The 12,824-nt window shown below is 39.9% G+C and overlaps 1 protein-coding gene across 4 annotated transcripts in view; it reads right to left on the bottom strand.

Moving 5' to 3' along the window:
* The window catches only part of LOC146665116 (CUGBP Elav-like family member 2), a 31,065-nt gene that overhangs the window by 17,301 nt on the left and 940 nt on the right, over positions 1 to 12,824 (bottom strand). Inside the window, exon 1 of one of the 4 annotated variants that reach the window (XM_085412583.1) lies at positions 11,034 to 11,385. The exons of the other annotated variants lie outside the window; for them this stretch is intronic. Coding sequence (XP_085268709.1) covers positions 11,034 to 11,104 — 71 coding nt within the window. The 5' untranslated portion in view covers positions 11,105 to 11,385. Of the gene's footprint in view, positions 1 to 11,033; positions 11,386 to 12,824 lie in introns of those variants that run through there. 4 annotated transcript variants of the gene reach the window in all.

The following is a 12,824-nucleotide window of genomic DNA, read 5'->3' on the forward strand; positions in this document are numbered from 1 at the left end:
TTAATATCATAACCATACTGCTTCAGTAGGTCACGAAAAGTAAAGGAACAATTACCATTATCTGGTTTAGAACTACTTGCACTCACATCTAAGTACTGTCCGGTTTGGCAGCTAACAATTTCATTTCATTTTCATGCTTAGCTTAAAGGAATGAGTCACATAATGATAAATGGGGATGGGAATTAAGAACAGGTTCTTGCAGAAAACCGGTTCCTAGTAGTCCCATTTCTTGGAATTGTGTGTTCTTCCCATGGATCCCCCTTATCTGCTCTCACACTCACTACAACCAGCTGATTTCTGTTTGCAAGCAATAGTGACACTGTCTAGAGCAGAGGTTCCCAAAGTGTGGGGCCCGCCCCCTGGGGGGGGGGGGGGGGGGGGCAGTAAGAAAAAACTAAAATGAACCCTTGGACACTGCTAGCATCATTGACAGGTTTTTGACGGGGCTCCCACACAAACGGAAAGCTGGAGATGAAGCATCGCCAAATATGTTTCCAAACCAACTTCCTTCCAAGCCAAATGCTAGAAAATGTGATGAAGCACATCTTCCCTTTGGCTTCACCTACACAAGTGCCAAGGTAGGTCTCTGTGACAGAATTCGTTTCCCTTGCGTCGGGAGCACGCGCTGGGCTCTTCAAATCACGGACAAACAGTATCCCACATTCTTGATTTTTAGTTCACAAACACTTCTTGTAAAGCCTAACTACTCCTGACATTTTGGAGATGTGAGCTCTTTATACAGTAAAGTTAGTGGGATCCAAATAATATCAGGCTGATCCTGCCACGATTTGTTCCCCCAGTTCAAATCACAGACTAACAGTATCCCACAGTTGTTTATGTTTTTGAACCCATTTTGCACAGAGAGGCATTTGAGAAATGTATCGATAGCAATGTTGAATATTATTACACAGGGGGGAAGAAAAAAAAAAAAACAAAAACAAAAAAAAAACCCCACGAACATTTTTCGTGTAAAACAAAGAGGGGGGGGGGGGGGGGGGGGCAGCAAAAAAGGTTGGGAACCACTGGTCTAGAGGATGGATATGCACCTTTTTTTTTTTTTTTTTTTTTTTTTTTAAATTGCACGAAAGGACAAGATAAATGGTGGACAAATGTATGCAGGACTGAAATAACTGCATAATACTGCTAACACAACTTTGGTTCTTTGCAAGCATCTGCCAAAACAGCATGCTATTGCTAAGCTAGCCAAGAACCCATAGTGAAAGCCGAGTGAATACCTACCCCAGCTGCCAGACCCTTAGCTTCAACAGGCAACAAGCACATGAGCAGCCTCCCTTTCTACCCGTTCACGTTTCTAAAGCAGAATCACTTTGTATTCTATTAAGAGAAAAATCTTAGAGATGTGCCCTCATTACAGATTTGTATTGGTGTGTGGGGTTGTAGCCTCAGGTTTGTATTGTTAAATGGTGATTATGAAACATTAAAATAGCTGAAATGCACTGAGTAACATGAAAGTAATGTAATCAGTTGTATAACAAATTACTCTCGGGAGTAATTAAGTAATGTACTGCATTACTTTTAAGAAAAGTGTTCTGTGTAATATGTGTAACAATGACGTTTTTGAGTAAAGACTCCAACACTGATTACAAAGAGGAAATACCTCTTTGAACATTTGACCCACATCATGTAATTAAGTTGCATGAATGTAATTTCTTTATTGCTGCTTAAGCAACGGTTTTCACTCTCAAAACTAAGCCAAAGAGAACCTGATGACAATCGATAAGGAATCCAATTAGTGATATCGATAGTGGAATTGCTAAATTCTTATCAATTCCCATCCCTACAATAAATATCTAATGCAAATTTTAGAGTGGCACAGAAAGGGCCTGAGCAAATGATCAGCTTCAATGAGTTATTCTTCCAGCAAAAAGGCAATGTCACAATAGTGCCAGTAGTTCAGGCAGATTTAAACAGCCATAATGCTGCTTTCTTCTAGAGGCTGAAGTTTAGAAAGTCACTAAGGTCATTTAATTTAGAAGCACGTGACAGGATATTCTTGGCGCCAACTGTTAGATGGTGCATATACACCATGTATGTATATCTGTTTATAGTTTTTTTTTTCTTTTTTTTTTTTAAAAGAAAAAAGTTACACCATCTCTTTTATTTTTTTAACATTCACCTAAACCTAATGAGACAAAACCAAGATTTAATAAATAGGTTACACTGTGTTTTTAGTATTATAAATAAAAAAAAATAAAAAAAAGTGTGTATTGCATTTTCAGAATTCCTACCAAAAAGTCAAATGATTTTGCAGTGTGACCGTTTAAACACGCGTTTACTCAAGTGCAAGCTGAAACAATATATCATTTACAAATTATTGCCAGCTTCCTCTGGGGAAAGCTTTGGGGACAGAGAATCAATACCCACCAGTGTACCTGTGACTACAGCATCTTTGTCTCACTCTCACACAGAATCAAACACACAAACTGTTCCTGACAGGGGTAGAGGCGCTGGAAATTATGAATGAGGGTGAAGTAACAGCCCTTCACAGGAAAAGAAATAACTTGCAACAGGTTAAGACTTCCAACGCACACTACAGATATGTAATATTTCAAACAAGGGGGGCGGGCAACACGGACAACACCGTGGTACTAATCTCACAAAAAAGTATATGAATGTTTGCACATTTAAAATAACTATTTTGCACACAAACCTCTGAACACGAGTCATCCATCTCTTGCAAAATGAACCCAGCCGTTCAGCAGAAACACCAAACTCCTTGAGGGACTTAAATGACATGCTAACAAATCACACTTCTGCTCGTGTTCCTCCCGAAATCCAACTCCACACCTCCAAATTAGCCCTTGCCCCTTCCCTCTGAAGGCTTTCAATACATTTGAATGATGACAAAAAAAAAAAAAAACAAAAAAAACAAAAAAAAAACAAAAGGAACTACTGTGAAACAAAAACCTCTTCTCCAAAAGAGGGGATTGTGGCCCCTCCCACTAGCATGTAACAGCTACTCAAAAACAGCACCGCAAAGCTCTAAACTTCCAAGAATCGGTGGTTAGCAGGCCGAGATTTTGCAGTGCATCTCCTCCTCAGGCGCTTTGGCGATGGTACAGAGAGTAACCTACAGCTTCTTTGCCACAGCAGGGGAACAATCACATATTGTTCCCCCATGCCGGAGAACACTATTCACCGTTCCTCTGCGGCACAATGGACCAAGTCATACAGACGCACTGGAACACGTCGAAGGCTACGTCTGCTAAGGCCACAGTACTGGTGTGTGACACCATTTGTCCATTTCTGCCAGTGGCATTCCGACGCCATTTTGCCATAGGCACTTTGCTCAGATCTCACAGCACAGAGAAAACCTCACTTGAAAATACTGGATTTGTGTCAGAATTCAAAAACATGAAGGCTGCATATGACACCGTCTCCTTTACATTCATTAAACTCTCAAAGCCACTGCAGCTGTGCATAGCTCTTCTGCTATGCGACTGTGAGAATACATTCTTCAGGCATGATTCTGCTGCATTTTTAGTATACACATTAGGACATTATTCAAGGAAGTAAAATTCAAGTAAACAAAATCTATTATGAAACTGTCTGCTTCAAGATGATGTTGCATCATACAGCATAACCGAGCTGACAACTGTACAGTCACCTATGAATATTACAAAGGTGACTGCTGCGAACTAAGTATTTACATTTGCACGTATAAACCAGTTTAAAGTGATGTCATATGCTGCAGAGCTGTTTTGCAAAACAAAAACCTGTTGGTATAAAACCCAAATAAACATGTAGCTGATATCCATTCACCGTGGGTCCAATAAGGTCAGAAGAACTGGGGCATTAAGTAAAGACATACCACTGTTGGCATTTTTTTCCTAAAATGGTTTTTTTTTTAAAAAACAAATACATATTCAAATTTCATCAACTTTACTGTAGTGGGAGCAACACCAGAAAAATCAAGACATTCAGACAGACTTTGTAACTTTAATTACTGCTATCGGTATGACAGGCACAGCAACATTGTTTATACCATGCTAATTAAGGTTGCTTGATTATGGCAAAAATTAAAATCATGATTATTTACCACAATTATGCTATCAGAAAAAAAAATAGCATAATTTTTTCCATTTAAATAGTCATTCAGACAATTTGGGCCCTGGGAGCAGCAAAAAGTGGGGCACTTGAAGACCAAACAAGACCATACTTGTTAAACCGAATGTGACAATAGGCATTTTAATCCCAATTACCTTGTTTTAATACTGACTGAAAGCCAAACAAAACAGTAACTGGAGTTAAAATTTGATTCATTGGGCAGCTACAGCGTCAAAAATAAAAACGCTTTTAAATGTAGATTTTACAAGGATGTGCCATTTTACAACTTACAAATGGTAAATAGCTCTGAATTTGTCAGAGCACCCAGAAGAAGATCATCTATCTTAAGCTGCTCTTTAACCATGTTGTGGACAGAGACAGGTGCAGACACAGATGAGTGGTTATTCCTGTTATACTCCTTTGAAGTCCACAAGAAATATGGATGAAGGGTAAACGCAAAGTTGATGCAATGCCACATACAAAGAGCAAGAGCCACGCGCTCACCTTATGATGACAAAATCTACAGCAAACACCATTATCTACAGCATATCTACATAAGCAGCTGTGTTTTCCCACTTATTGATCACATCATCCAGCCTGCTTTAGATTACAAAGTGTCAACCTGAACACTGACCACCCCAAGATCAAAAGTTTCTCAGGCTCATTGTACATTTTGATTTGTGTGAATTGCCAAAACTCAAGTTTTTTCAAAGCTACTGCAATTTGGGTGGTGCAGCTGTCAGCCTGCTGCAAAGCTTTTGACAGTTTTGAAGATTTTGGCAAATTAAACAACTTGTTTAACATGCACTGTTGCCACACAGTTTTAAAACAAGTTGGTTGTTGATAGAAGGGAAAAAAAACAAAACATTTTTTCCCACTTCTGATTGTGTTGCACAGCTTTAGATTGTGAAAACGGGAAACAATCTTTGTTTGCCGTCTCAAGGTTGCAGCTCAAGTGTAAATTGCACCTATGACGCCATCATCTTTGCTGTTATCTGTGTGTTTGTTGAGACAAGCAGAGGCTGAGCTGAATTTCACTAAAATTTATCAAGTTCAAAACATGCAATATAAGACAACGTTGTGGGTGTTGTTGACTTTGTCATGTAGTGATCCCAAGCCTCAGCAGGTGGACCACCTCAGGTATGTTGTGTGGAAAAATTTAATCAAACTGGGACAAGACTAAATTCAAAGTCCTTCACTGTATATATTCATTTTATTTAATTTACCAAGTACAAAGTTTTATTTTTCTTCTCAGAGTCAAGTTTCTATTTTGATGCCTTTTCAGACATGGTTTCGGTTTTTGGCTGTAACTATAATAAGCTAGTTATGTCAGACACTTAAACATTGTATTAAACTATTAGACCTACACAAAATGTCGATACTTTACTCCAAGTGTACCGGTTAAAATAAATACTGCAATTGATTCTGTCAGTACCGCCCAGCTCCGCTCCCAGCACCACCTGCCAGAGTATTCCCAGACGGCAGTGATGAAGTCTTTTGCTGAGCTTCCACAAACAGCCCTGCGTTGTGGCAGCTCGTCGCGCTCCAAGACACCCTGCAGCAGCTGACGAGCCATCCAGAGCCACAGCAGTTGCATGCCCACTGCTGCGCCACCCATAAAAACAGGTGATTTATCTAGACCATGTGTCTGTCCTGTTGGTGAGCTCTGACCGCGCAAGTATGCCAGCGACACCTTTTCCTGTGCCCATAATAGAAGGCCAGCCAATTTGCCTGGTTATACTCGTGGTTGTGGACATTACTCATTCCGAAACCCTCAGGAGGGTCACAGCAACACCAAATGTCACATGATGTAGAGTTTTTTCCCCCCCACCATTGCTGATGGAAACCAATCTCACTGCCTGCTATTATCAATCATTAAAAATAAATACCAGCTAGCATTTTATCATTACTAGAAAATCACTAACGTGGTACATTCAATGTCAAACTATCACAATGTTGCTTTAATAAAAATATTGATCAAGTCTTACTAAAGACATGTTACAAATTGCCATGAGTCTCTTCCCGTTTAAATGACAGACCAAACTCATTTCATCACCTGGTAATCAGCAGCATGCCACTTTATTTTATCCCCAATAAAGTATTAAAGTCAAGGTTCACACAAAGAACATGCTGCTTCAAAGAAAAGAGAGAAATCAGTCGACTGAAACAGCTGTTTGCTAGTAATACCCTTAAAGAAAAAAAATCGTGAGCCGTTTTTTTCCTTTTAGGAAACCAGTGGCCTTATAAGCTGATTCAATGAGACACAGAATGCCTCTAATGCCTCAGTAATATCTCTGACAGCTGTCAAGTAGAACAAAGTCTCTCTCTCTCTCTCTCGCTCAACTCCATTTATTTTCCCTAACACTAGAAAGAAAAAAAAAAAAAAAAAAAAAAAGGCAGAATATTCTTTGATAGCTTCAATAAAGTATAATGAGCCTGGGGGAAAAAAAATAAAAACTCCTGACAGCTTGAAGATGCAACTTAAAAGACTGGCCACAGACAACAGGATTTACAGAATAACTGTTGTTATCAAAAATCAATACAACTCCTTGTTTTTGGTCCCAAACAAACAAAAAATTGTTTTACAACTTCAAGGCAGAAACAGGAGAACTGTGTGTCATTTGATTTCCATACCAAGTGGCTGACCTAATCAGCACACTGTGGTTCTGATGAGAAAATTATTGAAATCTTTTTTTTCCTCCTGGCATTAACTCCAATTCATCTCAAAATGGCCTAATTTCATTGTTGCATTTGCCCTGATGAAGACGGACGTGTTCAATCAGCCTCTGAGTGGGCTGCGTGTTAACAGACGGCCAGCATCTGATGACAAGGCCCGCCCCATTAGCTACATAATCACACCAAGAGTCCCCAGCGGTTATAGATGGCGATGCTAAAGTAAAGCTTGCATGAACAGTCAAAACGAGCAACTACAAACTCTCCTCAGTTAGTGTCAGACAGAGCGTCAGCAATTAGTCTCAAGTGAAGAGACCAACAGCCAACTAAATGCAGCAATCAAGCACAATCAATTTGCCTGAATGTGGTGACTTACTCTGACATTCATTACACTAACCTGTAACAGAAAACAGAACAGCTTTGATTGAGATAAAACTCGTTTTAATTATCCAACCTGTTCTTTTTTCTTTTTTTTTTTTAAATTATCATCATCATCAAAATAGAGCATAGAAGGTCGAACACAAATGCACTGCTACTACTGATGTTCCTGCTTACATGGGATGGGGAATTACCCGTTCAGGGTTCTTCCTTGTTCAAAATGGGCCTCTGAGGAGGAGCATGTAAGCTCAACCGTTCCACATATAGATAAGGCATTGTTACCTTTGCTGGGACAAGACTATCTTCCTGTTATTTCTAGCTATCTGATAAACAGTTACCAAAAGCCCATAACTGAAATGTGTGTACATCAAAAGCACACATGTCAGATTAGTTACAGAATATAGTCACATCAATTTCAGTGGTTAGATCAGGTCACTGACAGTCCGAGTACAACTGCTCATTTTTTAAATTAAAATACTGCTAAAGCTTGGGAGAAAGGTGCCAGCGTTTGTCAGGGCTGTCCCGAGATGTCGGAACATGTCTGAAATAACAGATATTTGCTTTGGTACCAGAAATGCTAGTCTGCTTAACTCAGCTTTAGCTTATTTATGTACAAACTAGCCAGACGTCTTTTTGTCCCACACTTTAATAAGTCCTCCTTTTGGTTTTAAGAAATTTAGTCAGTGTGATAAGATAAGATAACCTTTATTAGTCCCACACGTGGGAAATTTGTTTTGTCACAGCAGGAAGTGGACAGTGCAAAAGTTATGAAGCAAAAATTAGAATACAATAAGAATAAATACAGTACACACAACTGTACAGAATAGAATAAAATACTATATACAGTAGAATAAAATATACAATAAGATAAAAATAGAATACAAATGCTATATACAACTGAGTAAAAATACGATGCCAGAAAAGATTATTGCACTTAGTGTTATTGCAATAATTGCGATATTTTCCACCAAAAATAGTTGCACACTAAAAGCTGATCAGATAAATCCATTATTTTTCAATGCTTTACTTTTTCTTTTTTTTTTAACTGCAACAATAACTGGAGCAACTACTGTACCATTGTGGCCCATACCTTGGTTTGGGGATGGGTGAATACGGCTTTTTTGTGTGTTCTCATGAACTAAAAAACAAAAACAAACCCACACACGCCATTAATGTAAACATTTCCACTTCAGTAATTGTGGAAATGATCTTGAAAAAAAAAAATCACAGCTTTCACTAGTATGGTTTAACTAATATTAATAGCACTATCGTTGTACAATATTGCAGACGTGTTTCCGTTTCAGTCTCAGTTTCACCCCTACAGGCTCCAATGGAGAGTTTGCAGAAAATACTGCACATTGAAGAAACAATACTTTAAAACAAGGCTTCCAATTATGCACAAAATTCAAACTTGCACTGTGATCACTGATAGATCAATCATTAGCTTATAATTTATCTAAAGCACAGATACTCAATGCTATGCAAAAGATGAGGGTTGTACCAAATGAGGGTTGTAATTCTCAAATGCCTTTAATCTAATCCATTACTCTAACTAATCCCATAGTTTTCTGCTTAAACAGACCTCTTACCTCTTTGTTAATCACTTCAGAGCCAACTACTGATAGAGTCATGGACATAGTGGGTGACTGTGGTCTTATGCAACTCACTCTGTGCCTCAACATCTTTTGTTTGCAAAGCTTGCAGAAGAATTTGCTCAACCTTCGATCACACCACCCCACAGTGGAGATAGAGGATCTCACTGAGTGTTTTGTGGCTCCAGGACAGACAGGCTTGCAGTTACTGTCATGCTAAGGCAAGCAGCAACAGCAGCAGTAGCAAAAAAAAAAAAAAAGAAAAAAAAAAAGGAAAAAGTAACAATCCAGATCAGAGTGGTCCTTCTTTTGGCCTTTAACATCTGGCTACAAGGGCATTCATCCACCACCACCCTGACAGCAAGGAGAGTGAACAATTGGCCCGAGCAGCCATCCAACTCAGCGCCAAGATCCGAGACTTCACACAGATCAACAACTCCCTGACCGCAACAAAAAGGGATCACTGTGACACTTAGCTAACTGACATAGCACTATGGCAGTGTCGGCTGCCAAAGGATCATGCTTAAGCCCCGAAAGCCATTCTCGCTGTCAACAATTAGACAAAAATCAGTCAAGATGCAGTCAACATAGTCACAAAAGACAAACAAAAAGAAGAAGAAAAAAAAAAAGAAAAGAAAAAAAAGGCTGAACTGGTTATTTCTTATCATATCCCTGGTCATTTTCCTTTGGCACAAGCCCAGAATGGATGGAGGGAAATTTATTTAGTGGGGGAAAACCCCTTACAATATTCACACATTATTTTACACAAGAAAACAGGATATCAAAAAGGTGGAACTACAACGATCACTGTCACATAAATGGCCATTGATCCTCAGTATATCAGTTTAGTTTATATAACACACAAAGCCACAAATGTAAATATTTGCAGTTTACTGGCACGTTTAAAAAGTTTCTAAAAGCTTAAAAGGCCACTTAATATGAAGCGTTTTACAACCCAATCAGCAAATCATTTAGAAATAGTGCAACATTTTAGACTAGAAGCAAAAATATTTTCTTGTTTAATCTTTTTAATTTATAGTTTGCTCTAGAGCAAAAAACAAAAAGCACAACAAGCAAAGGATAACGTGATTAAAACATTTAAAGAATCCTTGTTCAGCTGTTGAGTTTCCTCATTTGTGAGACCATGCAATAACAGCCATTTTGTTGCAAACTACAGAGAGCATTGCTGGAATTGCAAACATTTAAATGTTAAACAGTGTCGTAAAGCAGGCGGTGATTTTGGAAATGTTTTTGTCAAACAGGATTAGCTGACTTTGTGTCGATACTACCTTCGGGGTGGGGAGTTATATATGGACCTCTGTACTTTATAAATACCTTTCCTCCCACTTGTTTACATGCCCCGTCACAAGATTTCCATTAATGGCTCAATAATGTAGCAAACCACGTGTTTTCTATCGTTAAGTCAGCACTCTATAACCAACATGGACGGGAGGAGGGGGGTACAAATGCATGTGAGCTGCAGCTAACCATGTTAGCAGGCTCGGCTGCTAGCAAGAGACACAGGGAGGGACGAGGGACCGGGAGTAAGTGTGCCGTATCCTGCCTGCAAACAGGCTCACGCACGCTGCTGGACTTTAGAAACTGAAGTCACATTAGTAACGGCTTGGCAACGACATATAGTGTTATGGAACTTTAAAGCAACTTCTCACACTTCGTCTGCTAAAAGCGCTTGTTTTCAAAGCCCGACAATTGATCGTCTAAACATCCACCGTTTGTTTCGATCGACCGCACTTCAAATGAGAATTTGATCAGCTGTAACGAAGTAACCCGAAGTCAGAGCAAAAACAAACCAAAAAATATGTCTGTGCCATTAATGCAACGTAAAGGGCACAAAATGGGCATCATGTTTATTTATTTGCATATTTTTTAAAGCTACGTGGTTTCTTTTTCTGGACTGATACTGAACGTGTGATCTCCGGAAGCACATGTCACTTGACTATTGTAGCGCGCCCAAGCGTCGGGTACCGCTGTTAGCAAACTGCGTTTCCACTCAAAGTGACGAGATAAGAGATTAGCAGCAGGGCCACACTTTACTTAACTACAATTTATTGTGGTCACATGCCTGTATTACCCAAGTTAAGCTAGCAACTTAAACTCCAGGTGAGCGTATCCTCACCGCTTGCGTGATTAGCAACGTTAGCATCCCAGTTTGCTCGTTTAGCTAGCGTTAGCTAACTCAACTAGCCCTCAACTGTTTTGTTCGCCTCGCCTGCTTAAAAAAAATAAAAATGCCAGTCTGTGTTTACGATGTTGAAGAGGCGAGGCGAGAACTCGGCACATGTCTTTAGCTGATTTACTTACATTGTGTCGCTCGAAGTCATTAACCGACTTTCGGTGAGAGGGAGGAAATCCAGGTTGTACGCCGAAGTCATGCTCCAAAAAAAAAAAAAGAACAACACACACAGCGTCTAAACAACGAAAAGCGACGTCCACTCAACTCCTGTGAGACGGCGAGAAGACGAAGCAGAGCAGGTGCTGGGAGGGGGCGTCTTCTTTAAAACTGCAGAGAGGGAGGGAGGGAGATATAGAGAGAGAGCGCGAGGGCACCGGTATCCGCCTTATTCCTTCCTTCTTGTTTCTCTCTCTCTCTCGCTGTCTCCGAGCGAAATAAATTCAGGCGAGCCGCCGTCAACACTGCACACCGAGCTGCAGCAAAGCAGAGGCGTGGCCTCGTCAACAAAAGTCCGAAAGACACGCTGCGTGTTGCTCAACAATCTAAATACCCCTATCTAAATGACTGCAATGTCCCTTTAGAGACCACACGTGGTGCCCTATGGAGAGTTTACTAACCTGTTTTCTAGTTTACGATCTTTTATCTGCTCTAGCATCGCCATTGCATTCCAATAATGACCCACATTCTGCAACCCTTTTACAAAAAACAAAAAAACGTATTAATCAGATCATGTCGAGCCTTATTGTGAAATGACTCTATCTGAGAATGAATCAGTGATCTAATAATCACAATTGGTGAGCGATTTAAAATGTTTAAATATAGTATCCAGGCTATTACTATCAATCACACTAATGCCACTCCTGTTTCCATATCTTCCCAGCACTCTAAATTAGGCAACCGGGCCTTTTGTTTTTATTGGATTACTTAAATAAATAAGATTATTTCCAGTTTGTTTATTGCCTTGCACTGCAGATCGGTCCATAAATCAATTCCCAGTCAAAAAGTTAGATGGGTAAAAATGTAGCTGTTCTTGTCTGCCTTCATCCATTCTTCCCTTCAGGGTCATAGGTCATATTCCCCCTTTGTGCTGGACTGTTATCTCCTAGAAGGTGGGGAGAGGGGGGAGGGGGAGCCTATCTTCCTTTGTTGTGCCGGACTTACAAGGTGAGGCCTCTACACGTGGAGGGAAAGGTAAACGGGGGGAGGTGGACTGTTGTCAAGTGCTGTTTGAGAGACGAGTTGGGGGGCTAGCCTAATTATCAAACCACTCATTACTGCACAGTCCTAAAATATTCTTCATAGTGAGCATTAAGAAACATCCTATTTATGAAATCCTACTTAATCCCTGTATCCATAGCAATTTCAAGGCAACCTGGCACCAGTGTCGGGTCTGCTCTATTAAACAGTGCCTGAAAGAGGCTTGTGTGCATAATGTGATAATGCAAACTCTTTTTCCATAAGTGCGGACGAGCCCACTGTGCAACATGCATCACCTTTAGCTTAAGGGGCTGATATCAAAAGGTACGCTAAACCTCTCTGAAGATTCGGGTTTCATTAAGACGGAGGCATCTGCAGCATCCAACACATTTCAGCTGTGTTGGTATGTACTATTTGTTTTTTCTAAAAAGATGTTTAATAGATTGGATTTTACATGCCTAGTGTCATGTCTAGTTGCTGGCACCTTCTAATACTAGACTGTCTTTCTTAATCTCAGATGATTACTACTCTAATCCTATCATAATCCTCCACATGTGCCATCCTTTTGTTGTTTACATCAAATGTTTTCTCCCTCATGCAGTGGGAGCTGAAGAGCCCACTCACCCAGCATTTAAATGTGCACCTTTTCGTGATAAAAAAAAAAAAAAGTACAAGGTGTAAAAATAGGCCAGCTTCAACTAAAAACAAAAAAGAGGCCACAT

Source organism: Rhamphochromis longiceps, linkage group LG7 (assembly GCF_057381845.1).
Source record: "Rhamphochromis longiceps isolate RC_006_pf linkage group LG7, R_longiceps_female_GT1.1, whole genome shotgun sequence".
NCBI lineage: Eukaryota > Metazoa > Chordata > Actinopteri > Cichliformes > Cichlidae > Rhamphochromis > Rhamphochromis longiceps.